This window comes from Nomascus leucogenys, chromosome 6, assembly GCF_006542625.1.
Source record: "Nomascus leucogenys isolate Asia chromosome 6, Asia_NLE_v1, whole genome shotgun sequence".
Taxonomy (NCBI): Eukaryota; Metazoa; Chordata; class Mammalia; order Primates; family Hylobatidae; genus Nomascus; species Nomascus leucogenys.
In genome coordinates this window covers 29,922,008-29,946,999 of record NC_044386.1, presented here as the reverse complement: position 1 = coordinate 29,946,999, position 24,992 = coordinate 29,922,008, and the positions used below count along the sequence as shown (strand labels likewise).

The following is a 24,992-nucleotide window of genomic DNA, read 5'->3' as shown; positions in this document are numbered from 1 at the left end:
TCACATATGTAACGAATGCCACATGCCCTTTTTCAACTTAAAAAGATTTGTTTTGGTCTCATTTTTAAATGAGTATTAGAGATTTCTTGAGAATTGAATAATCTTAAATTAATGTATAAAGAAAATTAGTGAAGCAAAATGTTTCCTTTTTATTTGAAACAGACTTATAAAGAACATTTAGAAGGACAGAAACATAAAAAAAAAGAAGCTGCATTGAAAGCCTCACAAAATACCAGCAGCAGCAACAATTCTACTCGTGGGACTCAAAATCAGCTACGTTGTGAGCTCTGCGATGTGTCTTGTACAGGAGCAGATGCATATGCTGCCCACATTCGTGGTGCTAAGCATCAGAAAGTAGGTGTTTTTTTCCCACACACCCTTATGTCTTGATTCTGTTATCTTTTACTTTTTCAAAGGGGGTTAGGTAAAGGTAACTTCAAATTTTGAAAACTTTTAAGTGCATTATAAGCCTTGCTTATGTGCTAATAATACATAAAGGTGACATCAAATAATCATTGCTAAAAGAGGGAAAGACTGGAGACCTGTCTTTAAATTGAACTAAACCATTTATTTCACTAACTGGGAATTGTCATGTGATTATTTTTAATGTAGCCAAGTCTGTTCATCTTTCTCTACCTCAGTTTCCTCACCTAATAGTAGATGGAATATGTATGCATATTTGCTTCACAGAGATTACCTTGAAAGTAATGAGTTTTGTATATGTGTGTATATACAAAAACATATAGCAGAAAAAATACAACAAAGAAAAGCATGGTTTAGATTTTCGTTTTATAATGTTCCAGGCAGACTTTTCAAAATCTATTTGGAGTTTCCTGACAAATAAGTGTGCTTTTGTTTTATAGGTGGTTAAGTTACACACAAAACTTGGTAAACCCATTCCATCAACAGAACCAAACGTTGTTAGCCAAGCTACTTCTTCAACAGCTGTATCTGCTTCAAAGCCGACTGCCTCTCCTTCAAGCATTGCAGCAAACAATTGTACTGTGAATACGTCATCAATTGCAACGTCTTCAATGAAGGGTCTTACGACTACAGGAAACTCGTCTCTTAATAGCACAACTAACACTAAAGTATCAGCAGTGCCTACAAATATGGCTGCCAAGAAAACATCTACCCCCAAAATAAATTTTGTTGGCAAGTACTGATATTCTCTGTCCCTGCTAACTCTGTCAAAGTGTTGTTTCTTCTCCATTGCAGCACTAACACTTCTCCCTGTGTTCTTGGACCTGTCTCCTCCCTTCTCTCTGGGACCTTGTTTCTTCACATATCTGCCTAGTGTGTGTGTATTTTTAATTTTTAGTCTATCGTCTACTGGTTTCTTCCCTTCAGCCATACAGATATATCTGTGTCTTCCTCTAGTTGTTTAAAAAAAAAGATCTGCACACACAAAGACCCTTTTCCCATTTCTGTAATCTTAAGGTAACCTGATTGGTTTTTTTTGTTCATTTGTTTTTTTAATTTTTGAGACAGAGCCCCACTCTGTCACCGAGGCTGAAGTGCAGTAGCATGATCTTGGCTCACTGCAGCCTCAGTCTCCAGGGCTCAAGCGATCCGCCCACCTCAGTCTCCTGAGTAGCTGGGACTGTAGGTGTGCACCATCAAACACAGCCAGTTTTTTTTGTTTGTTTGTTTTTTGTTTTTCGTTTTTTGTTTTTTGTTTTTTTTGGTAGAGATGGGGTTTCACCGCATTGCCCAGACTGATCTCAAATTCACCTGAGCTCAAGTGAGCTGCCTGCCTCAACTTCCAAAGTGCTTGGGTTATAAGCATGCACCACAACGCATGGCCCTGATTTTTTCTCTATGTCTGTACTTCCTACGCAATCCTCAGTCTGCTATAGTGTTTCTACTCTACCTTTTTCTGAAGCTGCTTTCAATAGTCACCAAAGACCTAATTGCCAATCCAGTGGCCAGTTTTCAGTTTCATCTATTGACTCTCCTAATACTTGACACAGTTGACTGCTATACCTTTAGGCTTAAGATACATCTCTGTCTCTCAATTATGTGTCCATCCACCCCTTTCTCAGTTTTCCTTATTGGTTGTCCTGCCTATGTGTTCATTAAATGGTAGTGTTACTAAGATTGTAACCCTGGCCCTCATCTCACAGTCCGCCACTATTAATGGGTGGTCTCATTCATTCCCATGTGGGCAGTGACTTTTAAAATATTTCTGGTAAATTCAAAACCCCCACCTGAGTTGGACAGCCACATTTTAAATATTCCCTGGACATCTTCTATATGGCTGTGTAGATGCCTCCCAATTCTCATTCTAACCAGTTAATTCATGAGAAACACCATGAAATAACGTCGTAAAATTGCCAATTTCTCAAGTGGAAAATCCACTAACATTATTTCTTCGTATTTATTGCCTCCTCCAGCTGTTTACCAAGTCTTAATGTTTCTATCTTTATAATATTTCTACAAAAACTTCTTCGTTGCCATTGCCTTTTTTTAGGCCTTAAAAGTCTCTTCCTTGGAGCTTTATTTCCTACTGTACCCAGTCTCAACATATTCTCCACACTCTTATTATTTTATTAAAATACATATCTATTGTGTTAGTCTTCTGCTCAGCAGCCTTCCACTGCGATAGGATAAAATCTGTAGTCCTCATTTGTCATATAAGGCCATCATTTCCTGACCCATGCCTACCTTTCCAGCCTCATAACTCATCCCTTCTACCTATGTAGTAATTCATATTGAATTACTGGCCCTTCCTTGAGTTTACCATAGCCTTTTTCACACCATGTTGCTGTGCTTTTATGTACATGCTATTTTTTTCTTTTTAAACGTCATTCTTTTCTTTCTGACCAGTTAATATTCTTCTTTCAAATCCCAGTTCAAGTATCACACCGTTTGTGAAACCTTTCCTTACTGGATCATGTTAAAGGGTGGTGGCTCCTTTCTTCTACATTTCCGCAATATTCAGTCCATGCTTATTATAGTGCTTATCACATTGCATTATCGTTATTTGTATCTTCCCATAAATTGGGCACTTGAAAGGCAGCTACATTGTCTTCTCTTACTGTATTACCAGAACTTAGCGCCATATCCAAATTGTTGTAGATACTTAAGAATATTTTTGAAAGAAAAGTTTAAAAGTAGGAGATTCACAATTAACATGGTATTCTCTTGGACAGTTAGTTGAAGTGTTGAGTTTAATTGATAATAAAAATGAAAGCTATCATTTATAGTCACTTCTACATCAGTTTCTGAGGTTCTTCATACTTTCAGTTTAGAACAATAATAGAAAATCTTTTGTAAATAACTCTTAGTGTAAATTCATGTCTAATTTCAGTAGATAATAAGTTAAAGGAAATAAACAGTGATAAAACCTAAATTGGTTCTATTTCCTTCCCTAATGGGAAACTTTATTTGGACTAAGTTTGCAAAGAGATCTGATCATTGAACTTACCTTTTTTTAATTTTTCTAAATTGTAGGGCGTGACCTAGACGTTACCCCCAACTTTTTTTTTGGAGACAGGGTCTGACCAGGCCTGGAGTGCAGTGGTGCGATCTCAGCTCACTGCAACCTCTGCCTCTTAGGCTCAAGCAGTCCTCCCACCTCAGCCCCACAAGTAGCTAGGACTACAGGCGTGCACCATCACATCCAACTAATTTTTGTAGTGACCAGGTTTTGCCATGTTGCCCCGGCTGGTCTCAAACTTCTAGGCTCAAACTCCTGGGCTCAAGGAGCCACCACACCCAACTGGAAGTTAGCATTTTTAAAGGAATAAATACTACTCATTTCAGCCACTTGCCAAGGAACTAGGGCTACAAACATGAATTAGGCTCAGTCTTACCATTTCAGGTACTTGCTATTCACTTTAAGGGGGGATGAGGAGGGTGTTGGGTGTTCCAAGATGGAAAAGAGAAAAATTCAGAAACGTATTTCACTAATAGGCTAAAAAAGCCAAGTAGTTTATATAGTTCTTCAAAATACTCATCTGTTGTATGTCAGATAGGAGTTTGACTATTAGCAGAAAAGAACTTTATCTGAAGTTTTCATCTTATCAGGTATATATATTTATACAAAAATTAAATTTTTTTTTAACTTTTTGATACTTTTCTAGGTGGTAATAAGCTGCAGTCAACAGGAAATAAAACAGAAGACATAAAAGGAACCGAATGTGTTAAAAGTACTCCTGTCACTTCTGCTGTGCAGATTCCTGAAGTAAAGCAAGACACAGTGTCAGAACCAGTCACACCTGCGTCTCTTGCTGTTTTACAGAGTGATGTGCAGCCAGTGGGCCATGATTATGTGGAAGAGGTAATTGATTTGAGAATACCATTGCTGTGAAATTGGATAAAGGGAAGAAGTGCATTACAAGCATATGTTATGTGTAAAATTAAATATACTTAATTGTATTTTAGATTTAGCTTACTTAATGAAAGGATATTAAAGGAATCTTTGTTATAAGAAAGCAGGTCCTTTACGCCTGCCTAAGTGACATCACAATGTTTTTTTTTTTTGCTAACTTTTATATTATTTTCCCTGTGTATTGTCACTGTGGTGTGCAAAGTAACTTTCTATTTACTAGCAAGCATTCTTGTAATACATCCTTCAACTATCATAAAAGTTTAAAAGTTCTGAGCAGCAAAAATGTTGATAAAGAGAACCAGTATATTTTTGAATAGTCAGTTTTGTGATAAAATTAAGTTTGCTGATTTAACTATATTCATTTGGTTTCTCAAGTGGAGTAGAAGACTTGCTGTTTTACAGGTAAAGTAAACTCAGTAAAATAAAGGAGTGAAGGGATATCAGAGGGGACTCGATAAATACCTGCTCTGAGCAGAAAGACATACAGTGGCATATGACTACTATTTACTTTGACTTTAGAGCATATTTTTGAGCTTCAGTGTCGATATCTATAAAATTGGGATATTCCTTTTTTTTTTTTCTTTTATTTTTTTTTTTTTTTTTTTTGAGATGGAGTCTTGCTCTGTTACCCAGGCTGGAGTGCAGTGGTGCGATCTCGGCTCACTGCAAGCTCCGCCTCCCGGGTTCACGCCATTCTCCTGCCTCAGCCTCCCGAGTAGTTGGGACTACAGGCGCCCGCCACCACGCCCAGTTAATTTTTTGTATTTTTAGTAGAGACAGGGTTTCACCGTGTTAGCCAGGATAGTCTCAATCTCCTGACCTCGTGATCCGCCTGCCTCGGCCTCCCAAAGTGCTGGGATTACAGGCGTGAGCCACCACGCCCGGCCAAAATTGGGATATTCCTTAACAAAGTTGTGAAGAGTAGATGAAATAAAGTACCTAGCATGGTGTCTAGTGTCTAGGAGGGTTTTTGTTTCTGTTTTTGTTTGTTTTTTTTTTTTGAGACGGAGTCTTATTCTGTCACCCAGGCTGAAGTGCAGTGACACAGTCTTGGCTCACTGCAACCTCTGCCTCCTGGGTTCAAGCAATTCTTCTGCCTCAGCCTCCCAAGTAGCTGGGATTACAGGTGCATGCCACCACCCGCAGCTGATTTTTGTATTTTTTTTAGTAGATGGGGTTTCACTATGTTGGCCAGGCTGGTCTCGAACTCCCGACCTCATGATCCGCCTGCCTCAGCCTTCCAAAGTGCTGTGATTACAGGCATGAGCCACTGCACCCAGCCTAGTAGGTTTTAAATAAATATTTGTTCTTGCATCCTTTTTCCTATCAAGAAAAATTATATATTGATGGCCAGGCACAGTGGCTCACACCTGTAATTGCAGCACTTTGGGAGGCCGAGGTGGCTGAATCACTTGAGGCCAGGAGTTCAAGGCCAGTAGTTGCACACGCCTGTAATCCCAGCTACTCAGGACGCTGAGGCACAATCACTTGAACCTGGGAGGTGGAGGTTGCAGTGAGCCGAGATCACACAACTGTACTCCAGCCTGGGCAACACAGTGAGACTCTGTCTCACAAAAAAGAAAAGAAAACAAGAAAAAGAAAAATTGTATATTGAATTCTTTGTGTACAAGGTGGATAGCTGGATTATGGAATTTATAATTAGTTCAGAAATAATTCTGACTTTTAAGTTTCATCTCTTAGAGGAGTAAGATTTGATTATCTCAAAAAAACTCAACCAAAACACCCAATTTTTGATGATACTGTTTAATCCTAAACTTCAGAGAATTACATTCAGAACCGATCTTAAAGCTTGCACAATTTGAACTTAGTATTCTTAATAGACTTCATAGTAAGACTCAAGTTTACTTGTCCTCCTATAACTGTTGAGTTAGAAAAAACATTCATCTTAATTTTCCATAAAGTTACATATTATAAAACCTTGAGCTTTGAGAAATTTTGTATACCAAAATAATGCTGTTAATCTTCTTTATCTTCATTTTCAAGAACGATGCTTGGCCAGCAGCAATTATTCAGTAACTATTAGAAAATTTAAGACATCTAGCTACATTTAAATCTAAATGCTTACATACAGACAAAAATATTAAATTGAAAGATAGTGGCTAGGTGCGGTGGCTCACGCCTGTAATCCCAGCACTTTGGGAGGCCAAGGCAGGCGGATCACGAGGTCAGGAGATGAAGACCATCCTGGCTAACATGGTGAAACCCCCATCTCTACTAAAAATACAAAAAATTAGACGGGCGTGGTGGCGGGCACCTGTAGTCCCAGCTACTCGGGAGACTGAGGCAGGAGAATGGTGTGAACCTGGGAGGCGGAGCTGGCAGTGAGCCAAGATCACACCACTGCACTCTAGCCTGGGTGACAGAGCAAGACTCTGTCTCAAAAAAAAAAAAAAAAAAGTGATACAAGAGCAAACATATGCTATCACATCTTGCATACTAAAATTCCAACTTTTCATTCCCATTTCTACAGTTTCTATCCTTTTAAAAAGTAATAGGCCAGGCGCGGTGGCTCATGCCTATAATCCCAGCACTTTGGGAGGCCAAGGTGGGTGGATCACAGGGAGTTTGAGACCAGCCTGGCCAACATGGTGAAAACCTTTCTCTACTAAAAATACAAAAAAAAAAAAATGAGCCGGTCGTGGTGGTGCATACCTTTAATCCCAGCTAGTCGGGTGGCTGAGGCGGGAGAATCGCTTGAACCCAGGAGGCTGAGGTTGCAGTGAGCTGAGATCGAACCACTGCACTCCAGCATGGGCGACAGAGCAAGACTGTGTCCTGGGAAAAAAAAAAAAAAAGTAACAGACATTGCGGCTTCTAACTGTGTACAACTTCATCAAATAATATGTGGGGGTTTATGAATGATATCATCTTCAACTATGATGATTCTTGAATTTTTTTTCCACACCAAGGTACGAAACGATGAAGGAAAAGTAATTCGCTTCCATTGTAAATTATGCGAGTGCAGCTTTAATGATCCCAATGCTAAGGAGATGCACTTAAAAGGGCGAAGACACAGACTTCAATATAAAGTGAGTAAAATTTCAGCTATTACCTTCTTAAAAAAAAAAAAAAAAAAACACCCAGAGCATTCTATATGCAAAACAAAGCATCTAAACACAGCTTACCAAGTCCATGATGTCTCATTCTAAGATTAGCATGTCATGTTGATAGACTCAGATGGATGTTTGGTTTTTATTTATCCATTTTTATACTCAAAGAAGAATAACATTCTCATCAGTTTTAGTAATTGTGGCAAAAACTGAAGCATTTCCTGGACCAAGCAGTCATGTAAAGATAATTAATTCACATAAAATGTTTGAAAAAAGTCTCAACTCTTTATCCACCTTTATCTGGTAGAATTCCCCCCAAAATGAACTTTGAGACGAGTTGATATGTTGGAAAATCCCTTCACTTATCTCAGCGTAGGAATTCTTCACTGAATACACTTCAAATGTTAAGATAAATCAGATACTGTATTTGAAGTTTTTTTTTGTTTTTTTGTTTGTTTTTTTTTGTTTTGTTTTTTTGTTTTTTTAATGAGATGGAGTCTCGCTCTATAGCCAAGGCTGGAGTGCAGTGGGATGATCTCGGCTCACTGCAGCCTCTGCCTCCTGGGTCCCTGTTCAGGCAATTCTCCTGCCTCTGCCTCCTGAGTAGCTGGGATTACAGGCATGCGCCCCCATGCCCAGCTAATTTTTGTATTTTTAGTAGAGATGGGGTTTCACCATGTTGGCCAGGTTGGCCTGAACTCCTGACCTCATGATCCTTGGCCTCCCAAAGTGCTGGGATTACGTGCGTGAGCCACTGTGCCCGGCCTGTATTTGAAGTTTTTAACTAGGCTGGATTGATGTACTAGATCCATGTTTTCTGTTTTAAACACGGAGGAGGTGAAAATTAAAACAGTGTAAAAGGGTAGTACTTAAATATGGAAAGAAACTTTTTAACCCCAACATAGACATTTAGAGTCATCTGTTTATAAACAGTTACAGTTGACCCTTGAACAACATGGAGGTCAGGGGCCCCTCATGCACTCAAAAATTTGCCTTTCTTTTTTTTTTTTGAGATAGGGCCTTGCTCTGTTGCCCAGGCTGGAGTACAATGACATGAACGTGGCTCACTGCAACCTCCCGGGCTCCAGTGATCCTCCCACCGCAGCCTCCCAAGTAGCTGGGACTACAGGCATGTGCCACCATGCCTGGCTAGCTTTTGTATTTTTCTGGAGAAGGTTTCACCATGTTGGCCAGGCTAGTCTGAAACTCCTGGCCTCAAGTTATCCGCCTGCCCTGGCCTCCCCAAGTGCTGGGATTCCAGGCTGCTTATAACTTTTGACTCCCTAAAAACTTCTAAAAGCCTACTGATGACCAGAAGCCTTACTGATAACATAAACAGTTATTTTTATGTTAACACATATTTGGTATGTCATGTGTGTCTCATATATACTGTATTCTTAGAATAAAGTAAGCTAGAGAAGAGAAAATATTAAGAAAATCAGTGAGAAAATATTTAGCATTCATTAAGTGGAAGTGGGTCATCATATAAAGGTCTTCATCCTCATCATCTTCAAGTTGAGTAGGCTGAGGAAGAAGAGGAGGGGTTGGTCTTACTCTCTCAGGGGTGGCAGAGGCAGAAGAAACTCAGCAGCATAGATGTAAGGGTATTCATACACTTCAAACCCATGTTGTTCAAGGGTCAAATGTAAAGTAAAATTAAATATCCATTAGTTTTTCTAAGGATTTCATGATTTGTTGGTCAGCACTAAGTTACGTACTTTTTACATAATTTTTATTAATGTGTTTTGAATCTTTTCTCTGATTTACCTTAATTATATTGATTTTACTGTCTAGTGGGAAACTTGCAACTAAAAGCCTCCATGATTAAAGAATACATGTAATTGTATGATTAAAAATACATGTAGATTGTTTTGGGGCTGCTATTTTTTTAACGTCTTATTTATATTAATAGAAAAAAGTAAATCCAGATTTGCAAGTAGAAGTGAAGCCTAGTATTCGAGCAAGAAAGATTCAAGAAGAGAAAATGAGGAAGCAAATGCAGAAGGAGGAGTACTGGCGAAGACGAGAAGAAGAGGAGCGTTGGAGAATGGAAATGAGGTAATATCTTTAACTTTTAATAGCCTGGTAAGTGGTTCAGCCTTTCTTAAAAACTTAGCCATTCTGGGCATGTGACTCCCATTCAAAGCAATCCGATTTATTCACTTCCAATTTTCACTCTTGAGGAAGATCCTAGGTCTAGGAAAGACATGCATTAAAATTGTTACTGGCTACACTAATATCTTACTGTGGCCTTGGTATTAGAGTTATATGTTTAAGTGGCATCTTTTATAAATTAAACATATGAAGAAATAGTTTCGTATTATAAATAAGTGCCTCAGTTTCAAACAAGCAAAATAGACTTACGTTACCTGATAGAAGTATAAGATTGGATAGATTCTACATGTTAATAATGTCCATTAAGAAACTTTAGTGGCTACAGGGAAGGAGAATTGAGAAAACATATTTCAAATATTTATTTGTATACATAAAGATATAAATGTTAAGTTTTATTGAAATATAACATATCTTCTGAACTTATACAGTGACAGAGTTGTGCAACAATCACCACAATCAATTTAGGACAGTTCATCACCCTCAAAAGAAGTCACGTACCCATTAACAATAATTCCCCATGTGTTCCCTAGTATCTCCTCCAGCCCCAGCCCTAGACAGCCTCTAACCTTTCTGTCTCTAGATTTGCCTGTTCTAGAGATTTCATATAAATGGAGTCATATTAGGTTAATGCAAAAAGTAATCATGGTTTGTGCCAGGTGACAATTTGAATTAATAAATTCATTTGGTACAAACCGCGATTATTTTTGCAACTTAATACAGTTTATGGTCTTTTGTGTCTGGCATCGTTCACTTAGCATAATGTTTTCATGGTTCATCCAGATTGTAACATGTATCAGTATTCCATTTTCTTTTATGACTAAATAATACCGAATAATACATCCTTATGTACCACATTTTGTTTATTCGTTCATTAGTTGATGGACATGCAACATGTTTCCACATTTTTGCTATTACGAATATTGCCGCTGTGAATATTTTTGTATAACTTTTAAAATACAGTTTTAGCAGAAACATAACATACACTATTTTCATAATCCACTTTTTTCGTTTACATATCTTCAACTTTAAAAACTAAATTTGGATTATTTTGTTTTTCATGAGGACATAGTAATTTTTGTGCATATGTAAAATTTTCTTTATAACCAATCCTTGTTGTTATTGTTTAGATATTTAGGTAGTTTCTAGTGTTTCCTTATTATAATTATTAATATATTAACCCTCCTTGAGGCACTTTTTTGTTTCTTTCACCAAGTATGTGAACCTATTGAGGTGATATTACTGCATACATTATCGTTAGTTGGTAATAATAGAATATTGGAAATGGAAATGTTTGAAGGATACTCACATGTCTGTCTATATTGGATAGCATAACTCAGTGGTTCTCAAACTTTTTGGTCTCAGGATCCTTTATCCTCAATTACGAAGGACTCCAAAGAGTCCTTATGTGGGTTATATCTGTCAAGACTTAACTGTATTAAAAATTAAAACTGGCCGGGCACAGTTGCTCATGCCTATAATCCCAGCACTTTGGGAGGGTGAGGCGGGTGGATCACCTGAGGTCGGGAGTTCAAGACCAGCCTGACCAACATGGAGAAATCCCCATCTCTACTAAAAATACAAAATTAGCCGGCCGTGGTGGCACATGCCTGTAATCCCAGCTACTCAGGAGGCTGAAGCAGGAGAATCGCTTGAACCCGGGAGGAGGAGGTTGCAGTGAGGCGAGATCGTGCCATTATACTCCAGCCTGGGCAACAAGAGCAAAACTCCGTCTCAAAAAATAAAAAAAAAATTAAAACTAAGAAATTTAAATATTTGTTAATTCATTTTAAAATGACATTTTAATTATTTTTTGAAATATGGTTACATGTATATTTGTTAAAATATTACACATGATATATTTAATCAATAAAATACAGTAAAAAAAATTAACTATTCCGCAGAATAGTGGGAAAAGTTATGCTATTTTACATTTTTGTACATCTCTTTAATGTCTGGTTTTACAGAAGGCAGCAAGATTCTCATGTTTGCTTTTGTGTTCATATGTGGTGAATAACACATGTTGCCTCTGGATAATTTCACTGTACACCTAGAATGAAAGAGCAAATAAGTGTCTTAGTATTTATTATGAAAATAATTTTTTTTTTTTTAAACAGAGTCTCACTGTGTTGCCCAGGCTGGAGTGCAATGGCACGATCTTGGCTCACTGCACTCTCCAACTCCTGGGGTTTAAGCGATTCTCTTGCCTCAGCCTCCCAAGTAGTTGGGATTACAGGCACCTGCCACCATGCCTGGCTAATTTTTGCATTTTTAGTAGGGATGGGCTTTCACCAGGTTGACCAGGCTGGTCTCAAACTCCTGGCCTCAAGTGATCTGCCCGCCTTGGTCTCCCAAAGTGCTGGAATTACATGTATGAGCCACCACGACTGGCCTTATTGTGAAAATAATTTTGACCCCATGGATCTCCTGAAAGAGTCTCAGGGACCACTTGGAGTCCCTGGATCGCACCTGGAGAACCCTTGCTACAGCTTAATAAAATCTCTACCAATTAAATGTGGTAGCCATTTTGTTTCAGTTTGAATTGTTTTCATGTTTGGCTATTTATACTTCTTTTGTGGTAAATTGCTTGTTTTTTCTTACCTGTTGATTTGTACAGACATTTCTTACGTTGTTATTATTAATCCTTTTTTGTGGGTTACCTTTAAATAGTTTTTACTATTATGTATGTGTTGGTTTTAATTTTTACACGTTTATCAGTTTTGTCCTTTATGAAGTTTCTGCCTTTGTAACATATTGGGAATTCTCCTCTATATCTAGATTATACAGTGCTTTCCTCTTTCACTGATAATACCAACTATTAAGCATCCACAGTGTGCCAGGAACTGTATTAGGTAGTGAGCACAAATTGGTAAACAATGGATAAAGGTCCCTGCCCTCATTTGACTTAAACGTTGTTAGCAGTAACAGTAAACTATTAGAAACTGGAATGAACAGGATTTTCCAGAACCTTTAAGCTGTTTTTATTCATTTTTCCCTCAAAGCCTAAATAGCATAGATAGAAGAATGGTTTCTATCAGTCCCCAGTTGGTTGATCCTAAAAAGCACTGCTGGCTGGGCACGGTGGCACACTGCCTGTAATCCCAGCACTTTGGGAGGCCAAGGTGGGCAATCAGTTGAGCCCAGGAGTTTGAAACCAGCCTAGGCAACATGACAAGACCCCGTCTCTACAAAAAATATGAAAATTAGCCGGATGCGGTGGTGCACACCTGTATTCCCATCTGCTTGGGGGCTGTGGTGGGAAGATCACCTGATCATGGGAGGTCAAGGCTGTAGAGACCGGTGATCACGCCACTGCACTGGGTGACAGAGTGGGACTCTGCCAATTTAAGGAAAAAAAAAAAAAAGCACTGCTTATTCCCAACCTGAGAAAATTGGTAGTTTCTATAATGGTAGTCAGGAAGCACACTTCTTTCTTATGTGTTAACAGATTACATTAGTAAAACCTTAACCTAATTGTTAACAGAATTTGCTGTAGACACATGGTTTCCCTTGGGAATTATTGGTGTCCTAGTTTGAAGTTGAAAATGAGGAAAGAACTGGGAGGGCAGAGGGGAGGAGATGGTAAAAAAAAAAAAAAAAAGGTAGATTCTGCAGATGTTGGTCAGTAAAGCAGAGGCTATACACTAGCTGCCCACATTCTGAGTTCAGCTCAGAGGTGTTATATTTGGTATGCATAGTATTTTATAATCTGAACAAGCAACCGTGAAGTTTCACAAAAATCGTGATGACCTCAGCAATACAGCCTGTGCAGTAGTCCCTCCTTGTCCAAGGGGGTTATGTTACAAGACCACCAGTGGATACCTAAAATCGCAGGTTGTACGAAACCCTGTATATACTATGTGTTTTCCATCTGATAACGGTGTTAGTTACTAAGCAACTAATAGGCTAGTAGGGTGTATACTGTGTGGACGTGCTGGACAAAGGGATGCTTCATAGGTGGGATGGAGCTGGACAGCGCAAGATTTCATCACACTACTCAAAATGGCACAAGATTTAAAACTTATGAATTGTTTCTTTCTGGAACATTCTGTTCAATATTTGTATACTGTGGTTGCCCATAGGTAACTGAAACCACAGCGATGAGGATGGTGGGGACTATTGTATTCCCTTATGGCAACAATTAATAGGAGCTGAGTTGCAGCAGCTGTTATCTCTAGCCAGGACATGTTCTTTCTACTTTACCATAATTCCCAACACCCTTAATATGTCTCCAACAGTAATACTGACTATGACTTGCCGTTTATCACTGCCTTGCACTGTTTTTCTTCATAGTAGAGACATAGGAAAGAGCATGTTTCTTTGAGGACATGAAGAAAATTCCCAAATGTGATATGTGCACTTCAGGTCATTTACTCACAGTGTTGGCCTGCGTCCTTTAGGTGGCATTGGGTTTCTAATTCATACTTAAAGCAGGAGAGAGGTTGTAAGGAAACTGTGAGGTTTCTGATGCCTGTTCTTTTTACTTTTTCCTCAGGCTGAAATTTTCTTCTGCTTTTCATTCTCTCTTTTCTCTTTCATTTACTTCGCAATGAAAGCAAACGTGGAAAATCAGATACATTTGGGAAGGAATTTTAGCTAGGCTGATGTTGGTGGGATTTTTTATTGCTTTTAATGTCACTATTGATGTAAGTTCTTGGGCTGTATTTTTCCTCATATGCTTATAATGTCATTCTTTATGTTTCAGACGTTACGAAGAGGACATGTACTGGAGAAGAATGGAGGAAGAACAACATCATTGGGATGATCGCCGCCGAATGCCAGATGGAGGTTATCCTCATGGTCCTCCAGGCCCATTAGGCCTTCTGGGAGTCCGACCAGGCATGCCTCCTCAGCCTCAGGGGCCTGCAGTGAGTGTCCGCGTTGGTGATATAAGGGGTGAAAGTTTGACTGGTTCAGCATTAGAAGAAAACAATTTTGGAGGGGCTAATGTTTAGACTTAATAATCTTGTAATCTTGGTGGTTTTTTTGAGACAGTCTTGCTTGTCGCCCAGGCTGGAGTGCAGTGGCATGATCTCGGCTCACTGCATGCAACCTGCGCTTCCCAGGTTCAAGCAATTCTCCTGCCTCAGCCTCCCAAGTAACTGGGATTATAGGCACTCACCACCACACCTGGCTAATTTTTGTATTATTAGTAAAGATAGAGTTTCGCCATGTTGGCCAGGCTGGTCTTGAACTCCTGACCTCAGGAGATCCGTCCGCCCAGGCCTCCCAAAATGCTGGGATTACAGGCATGAGCCACTGCACCCAGCTTGATAAAAGTTTTGAATCTGATGTAGAATCTTTCCTCCATTTTTTACAGGAAGGGAATATGTTTTCCTGTGTCTTCTGTATAAGGACCTCATAGAATTTCTGGGAATCTTTCTTATTTTCAGTATATGCTAAATAGGAACAGAGCTTTTTATGCCAACTCTTCTTTCACATGAAACTCTTGCCTTTGGTTTTCCTTACATGAGCAGGAACAACTAATTTTTTTTCTTGTTTCTTTTCTTATTTTTCCTCTGGAATGCAGTGGCATGATCATAGCTCACCGCAGCCTCAGCTTCCCTAGTAGCCGGGACACAGGCATGAGCCTGTATACCTGTCAGGAACAACTGATGTTGAAGGCAACTGCTTTGTCTTTAGATTTATTCTTACTGGTCTGGGTGCAGTGGCTCATGCCTATAATCCCAGTACTTTGGGAAAACCAAGGTGAAAGGATGGCTTGATGCTAGAAGTTCAAGACTAGCCTGGGCAACATGGTGAGACCCAGTGTCTATAAACATTTTTTTTTAATAAAAATAAATTTATTCTTATTTTTCCATTACCAGTGGTTTAGAATATTTTTTCCTTCTTCCAGTTTTGACCATCTAAAACCTACTACTTCTGAATTGAGTGAAAGATAAGGGGTAGATAAAATGGTTTTAAGATAAGCCCCAGAGTTGATGTGTTATTAAGACTATAGGAAAAATCTGCATCTTGAGAGTTTATGTTGTACAGAAGCTGGATAAAAGGGACATTTTGTGTAAGTTCAGTCTACCAAAAACAAGATTTGTTTCTCTATAGAGCAGTTATAAGAAAAAAGTAGACTTCTCTTCTTTAACCTATTCTCTCATTTATCTTTGCTCAGAGGGTTGGCAGTTGTAAGACTTGAATTACTGAAAGCAAAGAAAGTTTCAGAATCACTGGTTTTTAAGGTTGAGTAAAGAGCATTTTCATAGCTTTAGGTTTATATGTATTATAAATGTTACCTGTTTTGAGGCAAAGTGGGTATACATGCATGCATGCATGCCTACATACAAACATATAGTCTTGATGGTATAACTTTCCATAGTTTGCATTTTCATTTTTACTGAAATGGAAAAAAGAAGATAAAGGCTTTCTTATTGAAAAGATACAACAAATATGTATAGTTGAAAAATATAATTTGCTTTTGCTCAGGAAACTTTTTTTTAAATTGAGCAACTTTGTTTCTCTGTAGCCCTTACGTCGTCCTGACTCATCTGATGACCGTTATGTAATGACAAAACATGCCACCATTTATCCAACTGAAGAGGAGTTACAGGCAGTTCAGAAAATTGTTTCTATTACTGAACGTGCTTTAAAACTCGTTTCAGACAGTTTGTCTGAACATGAGAAGAACAAGAACAAAGAGGGAGATGATAAGAAAGAGGGAGGTAAAGACAGGTGTGTTTTGAAAGTTATTTACCATGTGTAATTTTGGTTTTTCTTATGTGGACTTCTTACATTTGAAATATAGCTTATGACTGATAACTCTGGTGTGAGTTCTATTTGTTTTAACCATACCTGTGTTAGATATTTCATATATTCAGCCGCTGCATGCAAAAATAGAAATACACAGTTCTACGGACATATGTAGTCTCTAACCTTGTGATTGTACGCATTTTAAGTTTATATAAACTATTTTGAGTCTATTTCAAAGCAGCCATTATAGTTTTACAGTTGTACTCAGCTGCTGTTTTTCTGTTTTTATTTATTTGTTGGTTCTGCCCCACACTCAGTCTTTGTTTTAGTAACTATTTCCTTAAAGCACTGACTATAAAGCATGATTAAGCCTAAGCTTTAGCAATGTCTTTATATCAAGTTTGCATTATTAGCTGTAACTTTTTATTTTCCTTTTACCATTTGGAAAAATTTTTGTATTACATTAAACATAACTCTTATTATTCTGACTTGTGAAATAAGAAACAGAAGTATTAATGTCCATTGCTTTGCACTTGTCTTTCTGTAAAGAACTTAGCTCTTTCTTATTTTTTTTTTTTAATCCACATTGCTTAAATGAAGTATAGTTCTAAAAATGCTGGATGTCTTTCTACTGCGGTTGATGGAAATTTTAATGGTATAAAAGTTATTTCACTTACTATTGTATGTTTACAGAATATCATGCTTCTGGTTAAGCAGAGAAATATCATAATATAATTTTATTTTACTGCAGAGCTTTGAAAGGAGTTTTGCGAGTGGGAGTATTGGCAAAAGGATTACTTCTCCGAGGAGATAGAAATGTCAACCTTGTTTTGCTGTGCTCAGAGAAACCTTCAAAGACATTATTAAGCCGTATTGCAGAAAACCTACCCAAACAGCTTGCTGTAAGTATGATGGAAATGTTAATTTTTACCCCTTGTCTGGTTCAGAAGTTTTTGGCGGGACTCACTGTACTTCGGTTTAAACCTAAGCCAGCCTTTAAAATTTTGGCTTGACTTTCTGTATTTTTTGTTTGACTGTGCAAACTGATGAAACTATTTTCTACTTCATCTTTTTTAGGTTTTATAGTGATTGTATTTGGCATGAAGCCATCTTGCTGACTTATTTGAAAATGCAAAATTGCAGCATATGCCTTCCCTTTCTTGTTCTTTTTCCAAGACTTGAATCATAAGAAGGCAGTTGTTAGGACGAAGTGATTTTTAAAAAAAAATCCCATGTGTAGCATGGTTAAATTTTTTTAATTCATGAATCTCTTGCCTATGTAGTTTAATGCTTTTAATAAAATATAGTAACTAAAATAGTCTTTCTGATTTTAATTTCCCCAGTTTTATTGTGAATATTTTCAGTTTCCTGCATGTTTATAATGGTAGGAAATACTTATCTTGTCTCCATTCAGCAAAACGTGGCAATGCAAAACTAGTATTTTATTTGGGTCCTACAAAAACAAACTTTTTTTTTAAGCTTAAATTTATAAAAATTTTATATATTAGCTTGTCAGAATGACTGAGATTTAAAATAGTGATTCCTTTAATAATTGAGGGTATAAAACTCACAATTTAATGAAGCATTCTAAATTCAAGGAATCAGATTTCATTGGTAATATGTATTCTACAGTAGTGAATTAGAACAGGACCTTACTGTAGCAGAGCAACTGATGACAAAAGGGACAATGAAGCACAGTATTAAACTTAAAACTGACAACTCTGCACTTACTGTTGCTTGTTTTATATTACCGTTATTCCAGATGGGAAATTTTTTATTGTAGGTGAGTCTTTTTTTTAATTATCAGGAGCCAGGAGAATTGGCTTTGTTGTGTGTTTACTTCTTACTCCTGTTGAGGCTGCTAGGGCAATGAAGGGGGAAAATAAAAGGTTTGGAAGCCTTGGAAGAATCATAGAATTTGCGAGAAACATCTTGATCCTAATTGTGGTGTTTAGTAAAACTGCAAACCAAGGAATATATCATAACTAAATAACAACCAGTTAAGCTAAAAGTGGAATACTCTTCAAACCCATCTATATAAGTGGATAAGCAAGTGAAATAAAATTCATTTATAGTTAATTTGTACTATAGTAAGTGCTTTATATAGTTGATTCATTTAATCTTCCAGCCACCCTACAGGTTAGGTACAATTATTTTCTCCATCTTACAGAAATAGGTGCAGGATAGTTAAATAATTTGTCTATCATCGCATCACTGGTAAAGTATCAGAGCTAGGATTTAAACCTAGATACTGTACTGTAAATACCGTATGTAGTTTCTGTAGAGTCTTCATTTGTTCGTATAAAATGGAGCTTATTACGTGTCTACCAAATTACAGCAAATCCTGGTTTTTCTGGATATTTACTGAGACTTTCTGCTCCCTGATAAAATGTGGATTTCACAGAAAATGTACAATATGGGAATAAATTGTAGCTCCTATTAAGGTCAAGTAGCCATTTTAGCTTCATTCAAATTATGCAAATATATATTATAAATATGGCAGTGTTTCTTTTATCCAAGAATTTATCATCTAAGAGAGACACACCTATGTACAAATAACTCACAATACAAACAATGGTAAATATTAGTTCAACAGAGAATTCTGAAAGTAGGGAGTAAGACTAATAATACTGGCATGTATGGCAGGGCTTCCTAGAAGGAGCAGTATATGATCCAGTCCTCATATAGAATGGTTAGGGTAGTAAGAGAGTGAAAGAGCCATAATGAAGGTGCTTTTGTTTGTTAATACAACAGATCAATCCAATTTGTTTCTTATAATCTTCATTACACAGGTTATAAGCCCTGAGAAGTATGACATAAAATGTGCTGTATCTGAAGCGGCAATAATTTTGAATTCATGTGTGGAACCCAAAATGCAAGTCACTATCACACTGACATCTCCAATTATTCGAGAAGAGAACATGAGGGAAGGAGGTTGGAAAGCCATTAAACTTTCTACTTTCTGTTAACTTTTTTTTTTCATTTATCTACTCTTTAAGATGGCATTAAGCCCTAGAAGGCAACATGCTGGCATTACATGTGAATTTGATAGATTTGACTTATTTAGCAACTGGTTTTGCCTAAGATAATTTCCCACAGAGTAAATGCTCTTTTTAGTGATGTATTTTCATATAAAACACTATGGTATGATTGATTTTCTTGATTTCTTTCTTTTCTTGCTAACCTCAGATTTCTGGAAAAAAACTTCAAAATTATTTTTACTGGCATAGTCAGTGCATGAAAAAATGGTTTTAAAATGTTGCTAGTGACTAGGGGGCACAACTTTAAGTTGGATTAAGAAGTTTTTGCTCTTGCCTTGTCTTACAAAAAAGACAAGAGTTTTCACAAACAAAATTGGCTAAGTATTCGTAACACTTATATTTTTAAGAGGCATTTTTATATATGTAATAATGGATTTGGCTTGTCCTGTGGTAAATATTTCTAGTTCTCTGAGGTTGCCCTTTGGCTTGGAGCGCTTTCATAAATGCAGAACATCCTAAAGCAGGAGGATTTGGACATTTGACCCTAATATCACACTTGAGATACCGAAAAATAAACTGTGTAAATGTAGATAGTGAGTCACAGCACAGTTCAGGGTTTTTAAACTTAATTTACAACTATAGAATATGAAATCCTGCTGGTGCCAGCAATGTTGCTTTAGGGACTATTCTGTAACATTTTCAAAGCTTCAAAAGCTTTTAAGCTGAAAAGCATGATCAGTGTCTGCAGTATGTTGGTTCTGTTGTTTTATGGGTCAGATAAAATTTACTTTGTTTCCTTTCATGTTTTTGTACATCTTGTTGAGTATGGAATAACAGTCTACACTAATATTTATTTGTGATACAGGTTGAGGAGGAAGAGGGTACAACATACTTAATATTAAAATTCATTTGTATAAAATAGCATCAGTAGTCTCTCAATTACTGTTTCTTTAAATTTGTTTGCTTATAACAAAGCAATTTTTTTAAGACACTGGGCTTTTCACAACCCAGGAAAAGAACATTTTACCAAAAATGTCATTGGGAGCTGTGTCTAATTTTACATACTTTGCATGTATACCATAATCAGATGATATTTATATCTTAAGCTTTGCATCTTAAATGAGTTTTATGTAAAGGATTTTCTTATGTGAATGTGAGTTTCTAGTCAAGGTCTGGCCATGGGTGTTGCTGGAGAAACAGTTCCTGAGTCAATCTGGTCAGGTCATATACAGCATATGGGATTTGATAAAACTAATATGATACATCATAAATGTTGTTATATTTAGTGTAAAATGATAACCATTAACTTTATTTCAGAATACATTTTGTTCATTTATGTTTAGACTTAATTAAATTTGTGCAGTATCAAACCATTTTATTATGTTGTAAAAGTCTAAAGTGAGTAGTATCATATTTGCAGTAAATTATTTGATAACCTATCCCTTCTAAAGGAAACAAAATTATATTTTTGTCTGACCCAGACTTGAGTTAGAATTATTGTTCTGAATTTCATAAATATTATGATGAGGAAAATGGTCAGTCCAAAATAGAAAGATTCTGCTTCAAGACACTGAGCTGAAAAGTTGGATGTGCCAAAGTGTAGAAACATTGATAGTGTTCCTTGCTGCAGATAACTGCAGTAAACCATGTCTTTAGCTTCATTATGAAGATTGCTTCTTTCTTGCTGCAGAATAACGGTATGTATTCTCTCTCACTGCAGCTCCCAATGCTCTGTGTCTTAAAATCATTTAAAGCCTATAGCTTGCTTTGGGGAGTTAGTACAGGGGTTAAGGAAGGCTTTGCCGGAAGAACAATTGTAAATCATGAGAGTTACTACGTGCACATTGTGTGGTAGCCTCTTTAGTGCATAATGGTCCTTTTTAATACCAAAAATTAATTAATAAAGGAAATGATTACATTGTCCAAATAACTGTTAAACGCATGACAGATCTGTTTTATGATACTGTGTTTGACAGTTAAACATTAAGTAAACATTTAATTGACTTTAAGGTTGAAATGTTCAGAATGCTCTAACCCTTGCTACAGAATCTTTTCTGCAGCAAGTTAAGTATTTTGTGTGTTTTTTCCCACCTGTAGCTTATCAGGCCCGGTCCAAAGCCTTCTAGCAGAGGGGATTGATCCTGTCAGGGGTTGCTGCCAAGACATCGGAAGGATTTTTGACCAAGGTTTTCAAAAGCTCAGTGTCACATCTGCCATTTGATAAAGGAGGGATTTTGGATGCAGAGCCTGGCATTTATTGTCCTTTGTGTGGCTGTTTTGTTTTGTCTTCGTCTCTTCTAGAATTGAGCAGTGTTCACACTAGTTTTTAAATGGTTGAGTGGGTTATATATTTTACATTACCATGTTAATTTGAATTAATATATTCCCATTAACGATTAATCTTAAAATAGTGTGGACACAGCATGTCTTCTAATTGGTGATTAACCCCTTAAAATCTATGAAATACGTTCATGTAGAACAAGAATTAGCATTTTGTTTTTATAAATTAACTGGTTTTTGTTTTGCTTTGTTAACTGGGTGTTAGGCAACAAGTATGATTTTAGCAGAATATATCTAAGGGGTTAATCTACTTGAAATAGAAAATGGGTACAAAAATCCACACTAAATTTAACAAAAATTTTCTACTTATACCTGTAATTTGTTTTTAAATTGCAATAGGTATTAGCTGGGCGTGGTGACGGGTGCCTATAATCCCAGCTACTTGGGAGGCTGAGGCAGGAGAATTGCTTGAACCCAGAAGGTGTAGGTTGCAGTGAGCTGAGATCATGCCATTGCACTCTGGCCTGGGCAACAAGAGTGAAACTCCATCTCAAAGAAAAAAAAAATTGCAATAGGTGTCTTGGCATCTTTGAATTTATATCATGGATTAAAATTTCCAAAGTTATGAATGCTTGTGTGCAAAACAAAATTTTCTTGCATATTGGAGGAAATAAAATTGTGAATTAACATTAGAAATTTAGAAACATTTTAGAAAGAGATTGCACATTGTCACCTATTTGCATTCTAGCTTTAGCAAATGTAAATAAAAAGGGACGTAGAAAGAGGTTCTTTAGCATGTTATAATACTGCTTTGGGGAAGTCAGCTTTTTCTTTTTTTGTGTGTGTGAGGGCTTTTGTTTTGTTTTTGTTTTGTTTTTGAAACAGTCGCTCTGTCACCCAGGCTGGAGTGCAGCAGCACAATCTCGGCTCATTGCAACCTCCACCTCCCAGGTTCAAGCAATTCTCATGCCTCAGCCTCCCAAGTAGCTGAGGAGCTGGGACCACAGGCATGTGCCACCACGCCCAGCTAATTTTTGTATTTTTGAGTAGGGATGGAGTTTCAGCATGTTGGCCGGGCTGGTCTCGAACTCCCTACCTCAGATGATCCACCTGCCTCAGCCTCCCAAAGTGCTGGGATTACAGGCATGAGCCACTGCATCTGGCCTTTTTTTTCTTTTTTAAAACTTCATAGTTAGCTGTTTCTTGGGTCCCTTTTCTTATCTCTTCCTAACAGAATAGTTCATTTCTTATGTTCAGGTTATTTCTAGGTTCAATAGTTGGTCTTATAAGTTTTGAGAATACTAATATTTTTGTCTTGATAACTTCTTTTTAGCACCAAATTCCTCTTTTGGTATTCATTCTCAAAATGCCACACAGTTTTCCTTGATTATCTGTCTTTCCTCTAAATATGTCTTCTGAAGAATCTGTGTCCATCTGATTACTCGAGGAGTAAAAAACTAAGAAAAAGAAACTTTAGACAGAGAATAGAATTCTCTATCAGTTTCAAAATGTTTTTTATATGTCATCTACTCAGAATAAGAACAAGTTATCTTTTAAGATATCTGAATGCTTATGAGATATGAGTAACTTGACCAGAACTGCAATTAGTACTCTAAAGATAATTAACTTTTTCATACTTTTATCATGTATTTTTTCTTTTGTCCATATTCATTTTATATACTCAATTACTAAACTGTATTCTAAATGCCCCATAATTTCCAAAGGACTATTATATTTAATAGATTATATAATTTTTCTATATTGAGAAAATATACTATTTAAATCACTGAGAGCTGTGAATTAGATTGGAATAATTGCCATTTGCTTATGAATAGCTTGATTAGCAGATTTGCTATTAATATACACATTTTACAGATGTTTAGATGGATATACAGATAGCCCTTTGTCTACTTTTATGAATGACATATTAATGTAAAGTTAACTTCTTGTCCTGGTTTAGTTTCATATATTCTCAAGTTTTGTGTAGCTCATTTATGTTTTAATCAGCTTAAAAACCCTACACATCTATCATCACAGGATGCTGTTTGTTGCATCTTTTCCACTCTTAATTCTGTTTAACCATGCTAGTTCCTATTCGCTGTTCTGCTTGCCTATTGTTTCTCTTTTATCATTTTTTGAAATACTTTATGGGAACTTTAAATTTTAAAGGGCATTTCATACTCTCTAGTAACTAAAATTTTCATGTGGAAGGGGGAGCATTAAACTTTTAGAAATGCCTGTTTTGGGCCGGGCGCAGTGGCTCACGCCTGTAATCCTAGCACTTTGGGAGGCCGAGGCAGGTGTATCACTTGAGGTCAGGAGTTAAAAACCAGCCTGGCCAACATGGTGAAACCTTGTCTCTACTAAAAATACAAAAAATTGGCCTGGTGTGGTGGTGCACACCTGTAATCCCAGCTACTTGGGAGGCTGAGACAGGAGAATCGCTTGAACCCAGGAGGCCGAGGTTGCAGTGATCTGAGATCGTGCACTTCAGCCTGGGGGACAGAGTGACACTCCGTCTCAAAAAAAAAAAAAAAAAAAAAAGAAATGCCTGTTTTAGGTTCTTCATTTTTTTTTCTGTAACTATAACTATATTGAGCATTTTATATTTATCATCAGTTCTTTGTTATATTAGCTCCAGGATAATTTATGACCATTTAGAGTACTGAACAAACTCAGTAGTTTATTGTACATTCTCATTTATTAAGGTGGATTTTTGTGTTCCCTCTTGTCTTGTTGTCTTTGTGCTAGTGCACTGTGTCCAGTAATCTTTCCTTCAGATTTCATTTTGGTGGGTAGGGTTTATATTTCCAGAAATTGTTTATTATATTACTAAATTAATAAGTTAACCTTTCTTTTGTTCCTCATATTGGATTATGTAAATTTGTTGAAAATAACTCCGTGGATATATTAAAGTGCTGACAAGCTCTCAAATGGCTCATGTGACACTGATGCTACCTTAAGGAAGTGTCTTGCTCACCTGGTCAAACACCCATTCCTCACTGCATTTTGCCAATTCAATCCATTTTAGATGTAACCTCGGGTATGGTGAAAGACCCACCGGACGTCTTGGACAGGCAAAAATGCCTTGACGCTCTGGCTGCTCTACGCCACGCTAAGTGGTTCCAGGTTCGGAACATCATTTTACTTTTTTCTTGTAGCCTTATGAGAGAGTAGTTCAGTACAACATGTTTAACTGTGCTTAAACATTTCAAAAGACTGCCCAAGCAATACTATTTTAAATTAAATATCAGAAAATATGTTAACATAGAAAGCTGGGTATGATGATCTGCATATTGCAGTTATTATTAATTTGACAATGAACTTAGGTTTGGGGAGTGTTTTGTAGTTGGGGTTTTTTTATTTTTTATTTTTAGTGGCTATATTTAAAGTTGACTTGTTTAGGAACATCACATGTTTGTGTATATATATTATATTCCATAAGGCTGCAGATTAACTTTGCTTTAAATAATGGAATATGTGTTTAAAGCTTTGTGTATAGTTTTAAGA

The 24,992-nt window shown here is 37.0% G+C and overlaps 1 protein-coding gene across 2 annotated transcripts in view; it reads left to right on the top strand.

Moving 5' to 3' along the window:
* ZFR (zinc finger RNA binding protein) overlaps positions 1–24,992 on the top strand; it is a 90,819-nt gene that overhangs the window by 39,924 nt on the left and 25,903 nt on the right. Inside the window, exons 7-16 of one of the 2 annotated variants that reach the window (XM_030813952.1) lie at positions 163–354; positions 864–1,155; positions 4,089–4,285; positions 7,267–7,386; positions 9,320–9,465; positions 14,225–14,387; positions 15,998–16,203; positions 16,973–17,123; positions 19,014–19,155; positions 24,514–24,611. In XM_030813952.1, the coding sequence (XP_030669812.1) occupies positions 163–354; positions 864–1,155; positions 4,089–4,285; positions 7,267–7,386; positions 9,320–9,465; positions 14,225–14,387; positions 15,998–16,203; positions 16,973–17,123; positions 19,014–19,155; positions 24,514–24,611 (1,707 nt within the window). The remainder of the gene's footprint in view (positions 1–162; positions 355–863; positions 1,156–4,088; positions 4,286–7,266; positions 7,387–9,319; positions 9,466–14,224; positions 14,388–15,997; positions 16,204–16,972; positions 17,124–19,013; positions 19,156–24,513; positions 24,612–24,992) is intronic. The other variant, XR_004030414.1, reaches the window with a different exon arrangement.